This window comes from Mesoplodon densirostris, chromosome 13 (assembly GCF_025265405.1).
Source record: "Mesoplodon densirostris isolate mMesDen1 chromosome 13, mMesDen1 primary haplotype, whole genome shotgun sequence".
NCBI classification, from domain to species: domain Eukaryota; kingdom Metazoa; phylum Chordata; class Mammalia; order Artiodactyla; family Ziphiidae; genus Mesoplodon; species Mesoplodon densirostris.
The window spans coordinates 941132-955090 of NC_082673.1; the positions used below are offsets into that span (position 1 = coordinate 941132).

Here is a 13959-nt window from a genome sequence, read left to right on the forward strand (position 1 = left end):
ACTTTCATCCTACCTGTGTCTTTTTTTTTTTTTTTTTTTTTTTGCGGTACGCGGGCCTCTCACTGTTGTGGTCTCTCCCGCTGCGGAGCACAGGCTCCGGACGCGCAGGCTCAGCGGCCATGGCTCACGGGCCCAGCCGCTCCGTGGCATGTGGGATCTTCCCGGACCGGGGCACGAACCCGTGTCCCCTGCATCGGCAGGCGGACTCTCAACCACTGCGCCACCAGGGAAGCCCCCTACGTGTGTCTTTATATTTGAAGTGAATTTCTTGTAGACAGCATAAAGATAGACCATATTTTTTAATCCACTCTGCTAATCTGTCTTTTAATTGCTTTGTTTAGACCATATACACTTAATGTAATTATTGATATATTAGGACTTAAGTCTCCCTTTTTATTTCTTGTTTTCTCTGTGTTGTTCAGTTTTTCATTTCTCTGGGTTTTTCTTTTTTTCCTGGCATTATGTGGGTTGCTTGAACATTTTTTTAGAATTTCATTTTAATTTATTTATAATGTTTTTGTGTTGTTATAGCTATGTTATTGGTTGCTCTAGGCATTACATTTTATATGCATAACTTATCATTTTGCCAGTTTGTGTGAAGTGTAGGAACCTTGCCTCTTATGTCCCTTTACTGTCCTCATTTATATGAGTGTCTTAAATATTTCCTCTGCATACATTTAGAACCGTATCAGACAGTGTTATGATTCTTGCTTCAACTCCAAATATAATTTCAAAAGCTCAACAGGAGTAGGAAAGCTTAGTGTATTTACCTGTATCTTTCCATTTTTATTTCTTCTTCCTCACACCTCTTGAGGTTCTGTTCATTGGTTTTTTTTTTTGGTCTGTTTTTTCTTTGTTGTTTATGTTTGGTAATTGCCATTATCTTCATGTTCACTGATCCTTTTCTCTGTCCCCTTCATTCTGCTGTTGAACCCATCCAGTGACTTTTTTTATTTTCATTATTTTATTTCCTAGTTATAAAATTTCCGTTTAAAAACATCTGTATCTTTGCCAAGACTTTCTGTTTCTTTGCTGAGACTTTCTGTTCTTTCATTTGTCTCGTTGTGCATTTGTAACTGTCACTGAAGCACGTTTGTAACGGCTGCCTTTGAATCTTTGTCAGTAATTCTAATTCTGCGTCATCTTAGCATTGTCATCTAGTCACTGTGTTTTTTCATTCAAGTGAGATTTTTCCTGGTTCTTCGTGTAACAAGTAGTTTTAGATGGTAAGCTGTACATGATGGGTATTATGGTACGAGATCCTGGATCTTATTTAAACCAGTTTTAGGTGGCTTTGTGTGACACTGCTCTGAGAAGAGACGCTGGGAGGGTGGGGGGCCTCTTACGACCAGGTGGAGGGAGGCGTCAGGATTCCCTTCGTTATTGCTTCCTGCGAGGCTGCTGCTCACCGCCGTGGAGGAAGGTGGGAGGGCCGGGTTGTGGTGAAAGTACTGACTCTGCTGGGCCGACTGGACCCTGTTCCAAGGGGCGGGGACTGAGGCTTGGTTACGGGAGTGAGGTGTCTCCCCTGTGACAGGGCTGTGAGGGTGAATAATGCCTCGGCTCACACCGGCCCAGCTGGCCTGCACAGACTCCTCATCTCAGCCTGTGGAGGGGCATGTGTGGCCCCGGCTTGGGCTTTGCCTGCTGTGTGTGGGAGTAGGTCCCAGCTTTTCTGAGATGTCTGCCAGGGGTAGAGCAGCGACTTCCTAGACGCTTTCTGTCCCACTGGGCCGCCCCTTCCCCGTCCTTCCTTTCCAGGGCGCTTTTGTCTGCACCCATTGCTGTTTCTAGGCTGCAGAAAGGAAGCCCAGGAACGTACTGCGCTGTCTCTCCTTGGGTCCCAGCTGGACAGCCTCCTCCTCTCCCCTTTCAGCTGCTGCTTCTGTTTTGTTTCTGTACAGCATCAGGCACTTCCTTGTGTCTCATGGGAGAAATAGGGGAAAGTGTGTCTACTCCGTCTTCCCATTAACCTTCCTGTTAAGCAGCGCTGCCTGTGTGAGGAATGAGCATTAGGTAGTCTGAGAGGAACCAGGAGCACATTGTCCTATTTCTACTTGAATGTGGGCCATTTCAGTGACTGTGGTCCGTTTGGTAGTGAAGATGGAGTTCCTTTGGTGTCTGGTGTCATGTTTTCTGAAAGATGAGAGCTGTGAAGTGTCCGAAGGTCTGTCCTGTAACATTCACTTCAGTGTCGGGCATCTGTGTGCCCCCCTCCAAGTACTTTCCCCGAGGGGCCCTGGGGCCACCGTCCAGCAGCCTGGGAGGCCCCGCGGGAGCTCCAGCTCGAGCACTGCCGCCCCTTCCATCCCCACTCCTGACACAAGACTTGCTCAGAAGAGCAGAGCCAGATGCACTGGCAGCTGCTCTAGGGCTTGTGTCCTTAGCCAGCAAGTCATTGCCCTTCGTGATTTAGCAAGAAGGTGAGGGGAGTCCAGCATTGCAGATAAACTTGTATTTGTATTTCTTTCCCTTTCCAGGCAAAAGCTTATTATCCCAAATGGAAGTTGCCCTGTTATTCTGAATACTTACTTTTGTCAGAAAGTTGTTGCCAAAGAAGATTCAAAAACAACACGTGAAATGCACAGTTGGGACACACCCCTTCCAAGAAGAAGCATCATTTTGGCCCAGATGTTTAGATTTAAGAGCCTAACAAATAACTCACCTGAAAACCAGGTAAACGATCACTGACTTAGAGGTTTTTTGCTTTGTAGTAATACTGTGTTTAAAGGCTTTGGAATTTATAGAGGTGATTACCTTTGTGTTTGGTCCTTTCCAAATATTCAGCAACTATATATGTAATCTTTAATTTATTAAAATATGAGTTTTCATTTTTTTCTCTTCTCATAATTGCCTAAGAATTTTATTTAAGCCTCTTTTATTTATTAAAAAAATCATGTTTTTCTTTTTCATAACATCTGTATCCCTTGGGATAAAAAGAGCTGCATAAACTTGAGGTTATACACTGGAGATTGCTTTTTGGAATTTTAGTGGCCCTGAGCCATGGTCATCCACCAAGATGAACTTGGGGAACCACTAAACTTCTCTTGCGGCGGGCACAAAGGACACCCCCGGGACCACTCGGGCTCCAAGTGTCTGACTTCAGTGCGCCTGCGTCAGGGTCGCCTAGTTATCCCAGTCAACGCGGGGGAGCGGAATACTGAGGCTGACAGTGTGAGGGGACATCGGAAAGAAAAGGAAACAGACTTTGAACGTACTTTGTAGGTGTGGAGGTGAGCGGGAGCTCCCTTTGACTGTCACATATGTCTGGAGAGAATTATGTGAAAAGGAGGGCTGTCTAATCAATTTAATTTAACAGATATGAAGTACAGCTCAAAGCGCATTACTGCTTTAATGTACAGTTTTAGACAGCTATGTGATGTTAAATTCATGAGGTATGTCTTCGTCTCACGTCAGTGCTAGGGGAGCGGCGGTAGAGCTTAGTGGTTAAGTGTCTGGACTTTGGAACTAGGTGTCTAGTTCGGGTCCTGCCTCAGCCACTTGCTGCTGGGTGACCTTGGGTAAGACACTGAACTCCTGTCTCAGCATTCTCATCTGTCAAACAGTGGTAACGATGCAGCCTGCCTCCTTGGGTTGGGAGGTTAAATGTGTTTGTTACACAGCATCGTATGTAAAGAAAAGGGCTGCAATGTAGGAAGCACGGAGCACTCTAGAGGTGATGTAATCTTAGTAGGATATTTACTGGGGTCATAAAGGTGTTGCATGTTGTTCACAGGAGTGTGCAAAGTGCTGGCACTTCATAATAACCCTAGTCATTCTTTTATTTTGTTTTGTAGTTTGTGCTATTGAGATTGTTACCTCATAAAAGAAAAATTTTTAAATCACCATAAGGTGTTTTAATAGCAGTACTTTCTCCACGTTTTCAAATCCCCGAGGTGGTCTGTCCTCCTGCCGCTCCCCTGTTCCTCAACTCACCAGGCCTCCTCGGCCACGTTGGTGGCCCGCGTATGGGAGCCCCGCGCCATGGGCGTGCGTCTGTCCTTGTCATTCCTTGAGTGTCCTGCAGTCACACCCGATGCTCAGGGTTCCCCAAGCACATCAGGATTTGGTATGTGGTGTGCCCTCGTGGGTCAGACTGGAATTGTTCCCTTTGCGTGTCTTGCCAGGTTATGTGTGATGGTCACACCACCGTGGGCACAGACTGGACCCTCAGGCACGAACAAGCAGAGCTGGGCTTCCCCGCCCAAGCTCCCCTGAGGGATTCTCTGCTGGATGCAGTCGAAAGCCAAGGAGTTGCCACCTGGTCGGGAGCCGGGGTCCGGGTGGTGGTGCAGAGAGTTTACTCTCTTCGCTGCAGGTGTCAGCAGGCAGATGGCACAGACCCACCTGGAGTTCGGTGAGTGATGAGACACAGGTGCAGGTGCCCAGACTCACCTGGAGAAAGTGGAGGCTCTTCTCAGAGCAGTTTCTTCACTGTATTCACCATGTACATGGGTTGTATTTGTTTGGTTGGTTTTTATTTACATCAGAATTTGGGACACATGGTATGACAGAGGATTTTGTCTATTTGTATAAAAAGTCCTTACTGAAAAAGTTAGTTGCATTTACTTTTACCTTTAATAGTTCATGTTACTGAAAGTAATACAAGCACAATTGGTATTATTATAAGAAAGCCAAGGCATGGTTACGTACTTAAAAAGACCACTGCAATAGCTATCAAGTTTTATGTCTTAAAAACCTGAATAAGTAAATGGCAGCTGGTAAATCTGTGGCTCCCAGATGGTGCTGTCGAGTCTGCATCAGAGCTCTTGGCAGAACTTCTGCTGTGGTGCAGACATTTTTTTACTGCCCTAACCAGTGAGGTGACCACTGACCACGTAGGAAATATGGCTGGTGGGACTGAGGAACTACATTTTAAATTAACTTTATTTTAAAGTTTATGTGGATAGTGGCTGCCTTGGTACACAGGATGGCTAGGTAGCTACGAAAGCAAGGGCAAAACCTGTGATTCAAAGTACTTTGCTCCAACACATTGTGGGAATGGCGTCTTTTCTGCTGAGACTTAGGCTCCTCCTGGTTTTATGTGTTTTCAAGTAGCTATAGACACATTGCTGACTGAGAGTTTATTTATTTATGTCAGACTCTTCTGAGGTTATCTTTCTATGTTAAATTGCCCTCAAAGCAGTAAGGCAGATTTATAACAGAATAGAAATGAAAAGCATAGATTCCAGTTCATCAAACAGTCATTTTGTCTCTCTACTATTAGGAAAACACATATTGGAGAAATAGTAATTCACAGTCATCCTATCCTTACAGTGCCTTCTGATGTTTTTCAGAAAGAGCAAGCAGGAAGCACTGCTCTGTTAACTGTGAGTCCTCTTCCAGTGGACAGCAGCTTACTTTAAAGTACCATGAATTTGAAAAAGTCCCTTCAGGTGTAGAGTTAGAGAATGTTTCTTTTGGAATTATAGAAAAAAATTATTTTTATTTTGTTTGGAATATGTGTGTGTGTGAAACCATTATATCCATCTTTAGGTTTTAACACGACTTGTAGCTGTCGACCAGTTTTGTGCTAGACTTAAATTTGTGTAATTCTAAATAGGATTACCTGAGACAGTTACAGGTTAGACAGAGGTTTGGTCTTGCTTAGAGTTTTTCGCGGTCTGTAGCCGTGCTCGGCTCTAAGGAGGGAATACCGAGTGAGCAGGGCGCGGAGCACCGCTCCAGGGAGGTGGGCCAGCGGGAGCTGAGGCCGCAGGGAGGGGCTCGCGGAGCTGGCGTTGAGCATCGTGCTCCTCGGAGGCCGTCCTCCAGCCCTGCGGTGGCACCTGTTTTACCTGTTGAGCAAAGAGAAGAAATTGGAAGGTAAGCTGCTGCCAGCGGTCGGCGTGGGAGTGCTTTGGGTCTGTGCTTTGTAATACACCCGGGACGTATCGAATGAGACTGTGCTCGTGGTGGACTGAAGGCAGGGCAGGCATACCTCAAAAATAAGAAAACAACATTGAGTCATTCAGATGGAACGCGCCTGCGTCGTGGCGGGGGGCTTCTCGTTGCACACGTGAGGCTGTAAACAGAGGCTGGAGGACCTTAGCGCCATTTCACAGGTGAGGAAGTGGGACCTCAGAGAGGTTCTTACTGCTCATAGTCATGCAGGTGGATGAAAGGAAAACATCATGAGGTATAGAATCCCCAAATGACAGTATTGTAGAGAATACGGGAGCTAAAAGAAAGGGAAGAATATTGAGTTAGAACCAAGCTGTGTTTAGAATACAGCTGACCCAGGGGTCAAGTCATCCTGGAAAGCCACTGCAGGAGCTGTGCATGAAAAGGAACTTTTGGACAGAGGCCATAGCGTTTGGCCTTGGGTTTGAGAGAAGGCTTCTGAGATGTCTTTGGGGTACAAAAAGGTCTCATTGTATAACTGATCATTAGTTTTTTCTAGATTCATTTGCTATAATAATGATCAGATTCTCCAGTTTACAAATGACATTAAGATAGAAAGTAACATTACACTTAGCACCCTAGTGATTCTTTGCTGGTGTGTGTAAGGCATCTCCTTGGAGAGTCCCTCAGCAGCATGTGTCCTGGTGTGGACCTTTACACCTGCACGTGCAACACGATACAAGAGGAGACACCATCAGGAGACTTAGGCATATCGCCTAGGTCACCCTTTTCTACTTGAATTCTGCCTGTAACTTCCTTCCCGTCGGTAACTTGGGGGCAGCTGTGCGGTGCACAGAGTCAGTCTTGTCCAGAGGCCCGAGCACAGCGAGCGCAGGAGGGAGATTGAACAGTGAGGGCTGCTCTCCTGCTGTCCCCTGCGTTACCTCACCTGCTTTACCCCAAAGACCTCTCTAGCCAGCAGTGAGCTGAAGACGACTCTGATCACTGTGTATTTTCTACAGTCAGAAATGGCTGCGTCAGAATAAATTAAGGCCTGTGCAAAGAGAGAGAGCGCTGTCTTATGAGACTCTGCTGCCACGGGATTCTCCCTTCCTGCCCAGAGCAGGCCAGGTGCCTCCCGAGGAAGCTGTGGTGACTTTTCTGTCTAACTTGGCACCTTGATCGTATCATCCTAGCCATGTCACTTTTATGGGATCAGTAAGAGCTTATCTTCTGGCAGACAGCCCAATTTCTGTCAGCTTTGAAATCAAAAGAAATTTATTTGAAGCCTGCCAATCCTGAAGAGAGGCAAATAGATTCTGTCAAAAGGTTCACATTGGGCTTCCCTCGTGGCGCAGTGGTTGAGAGTCTGCCTGCCGATGCAGGGGACACGGGTTCGTGCCCCGGTCCGGGAGGATCCCACATGCCGCGGAGCGGCTGGGCCCGTGAGCCATGGCCGCTGAGCCTGTGCGTCCGGAGCCTGTGCTCCGCAACGGGAGAGGCCATAGCAGTGAGAGGCCCGTGTACCGGAAAAAAAAAAAACGGGGGGGGGGGGTCACATTCTCTGAGCTGTGAAACATTATCAGAAATACACTTCGGGTTTCAGAAATACAATAAGTAGGAGTCTCTGGTCCGTTGTTCTTCTGGATGACATCCTTTAACTCAAGCTATTAAAGAAAACATTTCTACTCGGTTTCTCAGGGTGTTATAGGTCAGCGTAACCAACACTAACTGAAGTTTTATAAACCCCTAAATCAAAGGTAACAAAAAACCAGCCCAGAGGACACTCCCTAAACAGTAAGCAAGGCAGTCTGTGCAGAGCCAAAACACACGTTTATCTAGATCCACTGCATATTGGATGAATATTATATAAATGCATGACTAATAAGACCATAGGCTTTTTTAGCCCAAAGGGAGCACTGGTTTATACTGGAGGAAACTGGGGCCAAGAAAAAGTAAGTGGACTCCCTAGTGACTCCCTCCCTCCTGGCAGAGTGGAATCTAGACCGAACTGCCTTGCTCCCGGTCCATGGGGATCGCCATTAAACATTGCCTTTTTCCCTCCCTTTCTGTGAAACCTTCACTTCCTTTCTCCTTGAGATATTTAACTTAGGGACAAATAATTTAATTTTATCCGTCAGAGATGCACATTCTTTCTAGCCTGTCATTGCAGAAATACTTATTATGGGAGAGAGTTAGTCTTTTGTAAGGGCGTTGAATTCACAGACATGGTCATGCATTTGGACAAAAGCCTGGAGGGGACAGAACCTTCTTACTTAACTGTTTTCTAGTTATCTTGCACTTCAGTTTTATGGAAATTCATTGAGCTGAACTCAGGGGGAAAAAGCACATTTTCCTTCCTCTATACCTTGATGTTATTCTCTTTTCATCTTTTGACCCTTCCTTTAGTCTGTTTTAATATTTCTTCTTTTCACTAAGGAAAAAAAAAAAAAATCCACTGTTGCCCTGGGCCAGACTCTGGGTCTGCATGGTTGACAAAACCAGACATCATTGTGTGCTCATGGGGCATAGTCTGGTGAGGGAGTCCCACACAAAACAATCAAAAACATACATTTATGATTTTAAGTTGTGGTCAGTGCTCTGGTAAGGAAAAAGTGGGATACTATGAGAGACCAGTGGAGAAGGGAAAGAATTTACTTTGTGGATTCAAGCACAGGTGTTCTAAGGCAGTACTATTTAAGTGACACTTGAAAGCTAAGCGGCTGTTAGGTGAAAAGCAGATGAAATAGAGGGAGTGCCCTTGAGAGCTCCAGACAGGAGGGAGATGGTGGAGTGGCCGGCGTGCGTGGGCCATGGGCAGGAGCCAGCCCCAAACAAGGTGTACCCATCTGACAGACACTTCAGCTGTGGGATGGAAAATGGTTTGAGGAAGAGGGGATGTGGAGCAGGGCCCCAGTGGAAGCAGAGAGGCCCGGGAAGAGGCTACTGCTGCATCCAGCACAGCCCAGGCTCCAAGTGTCATGCGGCACCACGGCAAAATGGAGGCATGTTTCTGATGTGTGTGGTGACTTGGTAAAGGATTGAGTGGGGGTAGAGGGGAAGGAAATATTAAGACTTATCCTCAGTTTGAGTGCTTGGTTGAGTGATGGGTCATTACTGAGGTAAGAAAACTGGTTTGGAGGGAAGCTTGAGAATTCAGTTTGGGGCCTGTTTAGTTTGAGATTCCTATGAGACATGCAAGAAAGGATGTCAGATGAAAAGTCTGCATATACAGATCTCACATTCAGAGAAGATTTTAGGTTGGAAGTAAATATCGGGGGGTTTTCAGCCTACAGCTGGTTGGTCTGTATATTTGTACTTGCATTCGTTTTGTTGGCTAATTTGAAGAGGTTACGGTTGTCCATGTGCTAAGTTCCAAAGGCCCTGGAGGGCCTTTAGTGAGAGGCAGATGCCCCCGCCTTCCTCCCTTGACCCCCTTCACAGCTGCTCTGTCCCAGCTGGAAACTGTCTAAAGCCAGGGCAGTGGATGAGATCACATTAGGGAAATCGTAGACACAGAAGAAAGAAGAGATGTAGCGTCAAGATCTAAGGTGCTGTAGCATTAGAGAATGGGTAGGAGAGGGACCACAGAGGAGCCTGGAGAGGAAGGGCTAGTCGTGGCAGGCACTCGGCATTGTGGGATGCCATGTGTGGTAGAGGGCAGCTGACGGGGTGCCTCAGAGAAGCCTAACAAGGTGACGGATGAAGCCATGCGAAGTTCCTGGGTGACTTTATGCACAGGAGTTGCTGGGGGTGGAGGTGGAAGCTAGCTCCCTGGGCATGCAGGAGTGGGTGGGAAGTGGGGAGTGTGGACAGGTTTTGACAACGAAGTTTTGTTGACGCAGAAGGGATTGAGAATGCCCAGCATTTAACAGCACAGCAGAACTACAGTGCAGGCATTCTGTCTCTTGCTTCCAATATTGGGACCATTTTTCTTTCTTCTTTTTTGTTTTTTAATTGAAGTATAGTTGATTTACAATGGTGTTAGTTTCAGGTATACAGCACAGTGATTCAGTTTTGTGTGTATATATTCTTTTCCATATTCTTTTCCATTATGGTTTATTACAAGATACTGAATATAGTTCCCTGTGCTCTACAGTAGGTCCTTGTTGTTTATCTGTTTTCTCTAGTGGTGTGTATCTGTTAATCCCAAATTCCTAATGTATCCCTCCCCCGCTTTCCCCTTTGGTAACCGTAAATTTGTTTTGTATGTCTGTTTGTTTCTGTTTTGTAAATAAGTTCATTTGTATCATTTTTTTTAGATTTCAGTATAACCAATGTTCATAGCGGCACTATTTACAATAGTCAAGACTTGGAAGCAACCTAAATGTCTGTCAACAGATGAATGGATAAAGAAGGTGTGGTATATGTATACACAATGGAATATTACTCAGCCATAAAATAGAGTGAAATATTGCTATTTGCCGCAACGTGGATGGACCTAGAGAATATCATACTAAGTGAAGTAAGTCAGACAGAGCAAGGCAAATACCATTTGTCTTTTGAAAATGCGTTGAGGTAGAGGCAGGTCGTCAGTGGAAGGAGCGGAAGGTCTAGATTCAGACTAGTCTTGGTTCAAGTGCCGACTCCCCCACTTAGCAGGGAGACTTGGAGCAGATTATGTTTCCTTATTTGTGAAATTGGAAGTACAATACTGTCCATAATACAGGTTCATGATGAGGATTAAATGAGATCACATATGTAAAGCATTTCCCACGGTGCTTCCCATATACTAATAACACTCAGAGGGCGGCTCACTAGCTCTTGAAAAGCAAGCATGAATACTTTAAAATTGTAAAATAGTGATAAACAACATTGTACAGTAATAGAAACCTAACATAAGCAAAGAAAAGACATCTAGTTACAAATCGGCATTTGTGTTAGTTTTGTGTCTGTTGTCTAGCTGCAGGGAAAGCTTGATTAAAGTGGTTTTACTTCCATGCTTTTGGCCACCCTCACCCTACTCATCAGCAAGGAGTTGAAGCTCATTTACTTTAGAAAACAAACATTTATGTATATTCATGTGTGAACTGTGACCCCTGCCTCTCAGTGATGGAAGTATAGAAGTTCCTCTGTAATAAACACATTTCCAACAATGGCCCGAGTGCCGCGTCCCGTGTTGGACGGTGCTGTTAACTACAGCTGGTCTAGTTTTGTTTTTTATCTGGAACAACTAAAGACATCCCAGACTGCTGATGGTGGAAATGCAGAATGAGGAACGAGCAGGTAGTGGGTGGGATGATTCGAGCCCTTAGTTTGTGTTTGGACAGTAGAGAACAGATTCTTGTCTCCAGCTTGCCAGGACTCTGTTGAAAAGAAAGTCATCAGCTGTGTGCTCACCAGCCAGGTCTCCAGCTCTTACGAACTTTCACTTTCTTCCTGTTACCTGGTTGGATGATATGCTGGATTCATGTCTCTTTTGTGTGTGTATCAAGATGGAATGGCGTGGTGTTCTTCCTCCAGAGCAGCAATTCATACATGTCAGTGGTGGAAGAGCTCCAAGGGAGGACAGCAGTTCCTCCTCATCAGAGGCACACAGGCCGCCCCGCCTGCTCTCCTTTTGCGTCTGCCACACCCACCAGACTGTGAAGTGATTGTATTGACTGACCAGCTCAGCATCACATTGCATAAGGCTGTTATTTTACTTGTACTTTATTTCTTCATATTGTAGAAAAATTGGAATCACTCGTCTTCAATGATTTGAGTATTCTTATCGTGATGCAAAGGTATTATAAGAGGAGAGCATCATTTTTTTAACGTGTCCTCATAAATGATGTCACAGCCCATTCCTTAGGTTTTTCTTAAGGTTTTTCTAGTTAGTCATTAACTCTGTGTTCACGAGTCTTAAATAAACCCTTTACTCTCAGCTTCCCAGCTCTTAACTTTTGCTTATTTCCTCTCTAAAACACCTCTTTTGTGATATCCCAAGGTCATTCAGCCCCATTTTCTTCTGTCTTATTGCTGGTAATTCTACTAATTGACATCCAGATCTTTTACATTCTCTGCCATTCCTCCTATTCACATTCTGAATTACTGTGAAGGGTAAAAATAGCATCAAGTCCATGGAATTACAGTTCTAGTCCTCGCTGTTCTTTAATGCGCACACAAACAGGTGTCAAAGTGGGAAGTTGACTGAAAAGAAGCCGAAGGAATCTATCTTACTTCTACCTCTTTTCTTTTTCTTTTTCTTTTTTTTTTTTTTTTGCCGTACACGGGCCTCTCACTGCTGTGGCCTCTCCCGTTGCGGAGCACAGCCTCCGGACGCGCAGGCTCAGTGGCCATGGCTCACGGGCCGAGCCACTCCGCGGCATGTGGGATCTTCCCGGACCGGGGCACGAACCCGTGTCCCCTGCATCGGCAGACGGACTCTCAACCACTGCGCCACCAGGGAAGCCCTCCAGCCTCATTTTTACATGTGTGTATCCAGTTGTCCTAGCACTATTTGCTAAAATGACTACTCTTTCTCCATGGAATTTTCTTGGCACCCTTGTCAAAAATCAGTTGACCATACATATAAGTGTTTTGACTCTCAGTTCTCCTCCATTGCTCTATCTGCATGTCTTTATGCCAGCACCACAATGATCTTAATTATCAATACTATACCTTTATAGTATGTTTGGAAATCAGGGAATGTGAGTCCTCTAACTTTATTTTTTCCAAGATTATGTTTGGAATTGTGAGTCTTTTATATTAACACATGAATTTTAGAATCAGTTTGTTAATTTTTATTTATTTTGCAGTAAACCAACTGGGCTTTTGATAGAGATTGTGTTGAATGTGTATGTCAATTTGAAGAGAATTGCTGTCTTATCAATACTTAGTCTTTGGATCCATAAACATGGGATGTCTTCTCATTTAATTAGATCTTTAATTTCTTTCATCAGTGCTTTGTAGCTTTCAGCCTGCAAATCTTGCATTTCTTTTGTTAAATTTATACCTATTTTCTTTTTTTATACTATTGTAAATGCAGTTGCTTCCTTAATTTCACTTCTGTTTGTTTATTGCTAATGTGTAGATATGCAAGTGATTTTTATATATTGGCCTGTGTTCTAAAGTCTTGTTGAATTTGCTGTATTCGCTCTCACAGTTTTTAGTGGATTCCTTAGGATTTTTCACACATAAAATCATGCAGTCTTCGAATAAAGATAGTTTTACTTCTTCATTTCCAATCTGGTTGTATCTTATTTCTTTTTCTTTCTTAATTGTCCTGGAAGCGCTTTTAATTGTCTTGAGGCAGAAAAATAGAAATGGCTATTTGAAGCTGTGGTGTTTTCACGGTAGCTCATCTCCCTACTCATTGTCCTCAGTCTCTTGAGGTCCTGTGGAGACTTCACTACCATCTTACGCCACTTGCCTTGTGAAGTCTCTCTTGATTTCCCCCATAGAAATAGTCTCTTCTTCAATGTGGTAGGATGAAAAAAAACCAAATTTTGGAAGCAGACAAACTTGGGTTTGAATCTGAACTCTGCCACCTGCTAGCTCTATGTTCTTGGTTAGAGATCGGTAGATAGGTAGGCAGGTAGATAGGTAGGCAGGTAGATAGGTAATCTTAACTCTCTTCATTTTCGTAGCAGCCCCATGCAGTTAGCACCGTCACTGTCAGCCTTGCATGGTTGTTTTGAAGATTCAGTGAGATAATATTTATAAAATGCTTGATGCCAAGGAGACACTCTTAAAACTGTTGGCTTTATGACTATTATGGTCCTTTGTACTGTGGTTAGTTATAGAGGTGTCAGTCTTTAAGGTTGTCAGCTCCTTGCAGGTAAGGATTATGTGTAGGAGTATTTATTATTGCATCTTGTGCAAATATTGTGCCTATTACATATAGCCCTAAATATATTTCAGTTTGATGTATTTCTTTTTGGTATTTATGGTAATTTGTCTTTGTGTATCATTTCTCCCCTTCTAGGTGAAACAAAATGGATCCATTTTCCTACCCTTTATCTCTTTTTTAAGCTTTTATCATTTTATTGGTCTGGTATCAGGTTACAGCTAGCTGATTGAAATTTGAAAGGTTTCAGAGTAGAATCAGAGCTGTGGATAATCTGAAAGCAGTATGTTCATGTTCTTTAAACACTGTATAATACCAACCCCTATCATTGATCCAATTCATAT

The 13959-nt window shown here is 44.3% G+C and overlaps 1 protein-coding gene across 2 annotated transcripts in view; it reads left to right on the forward strand.

Annotated features, from left to right (window-relative positions):
- SPIDR (scaffold protein involved in DNA repair) overlaps window positions 1-13959 on the forward strand; it is a 331570-nt gene that overhangs the window by 233850 nt on the left and 83761 nt on the right. For both annotated transcript variants that reach the window (XM_060116489.1, XM_060116488.1), the window contains exons 9-10: window positions 2481-2676; window positions 4128-4357. In XM_060116489.1, coding sequence (XP_059972472.1) covers window positions 2481-2676; window positions 4128-4357 — 426 coding nt within the window. The remainder of the gene's footprint in view (window positions 1-2480; window positions 2677-4127; window positions 4358-13959) is intronic.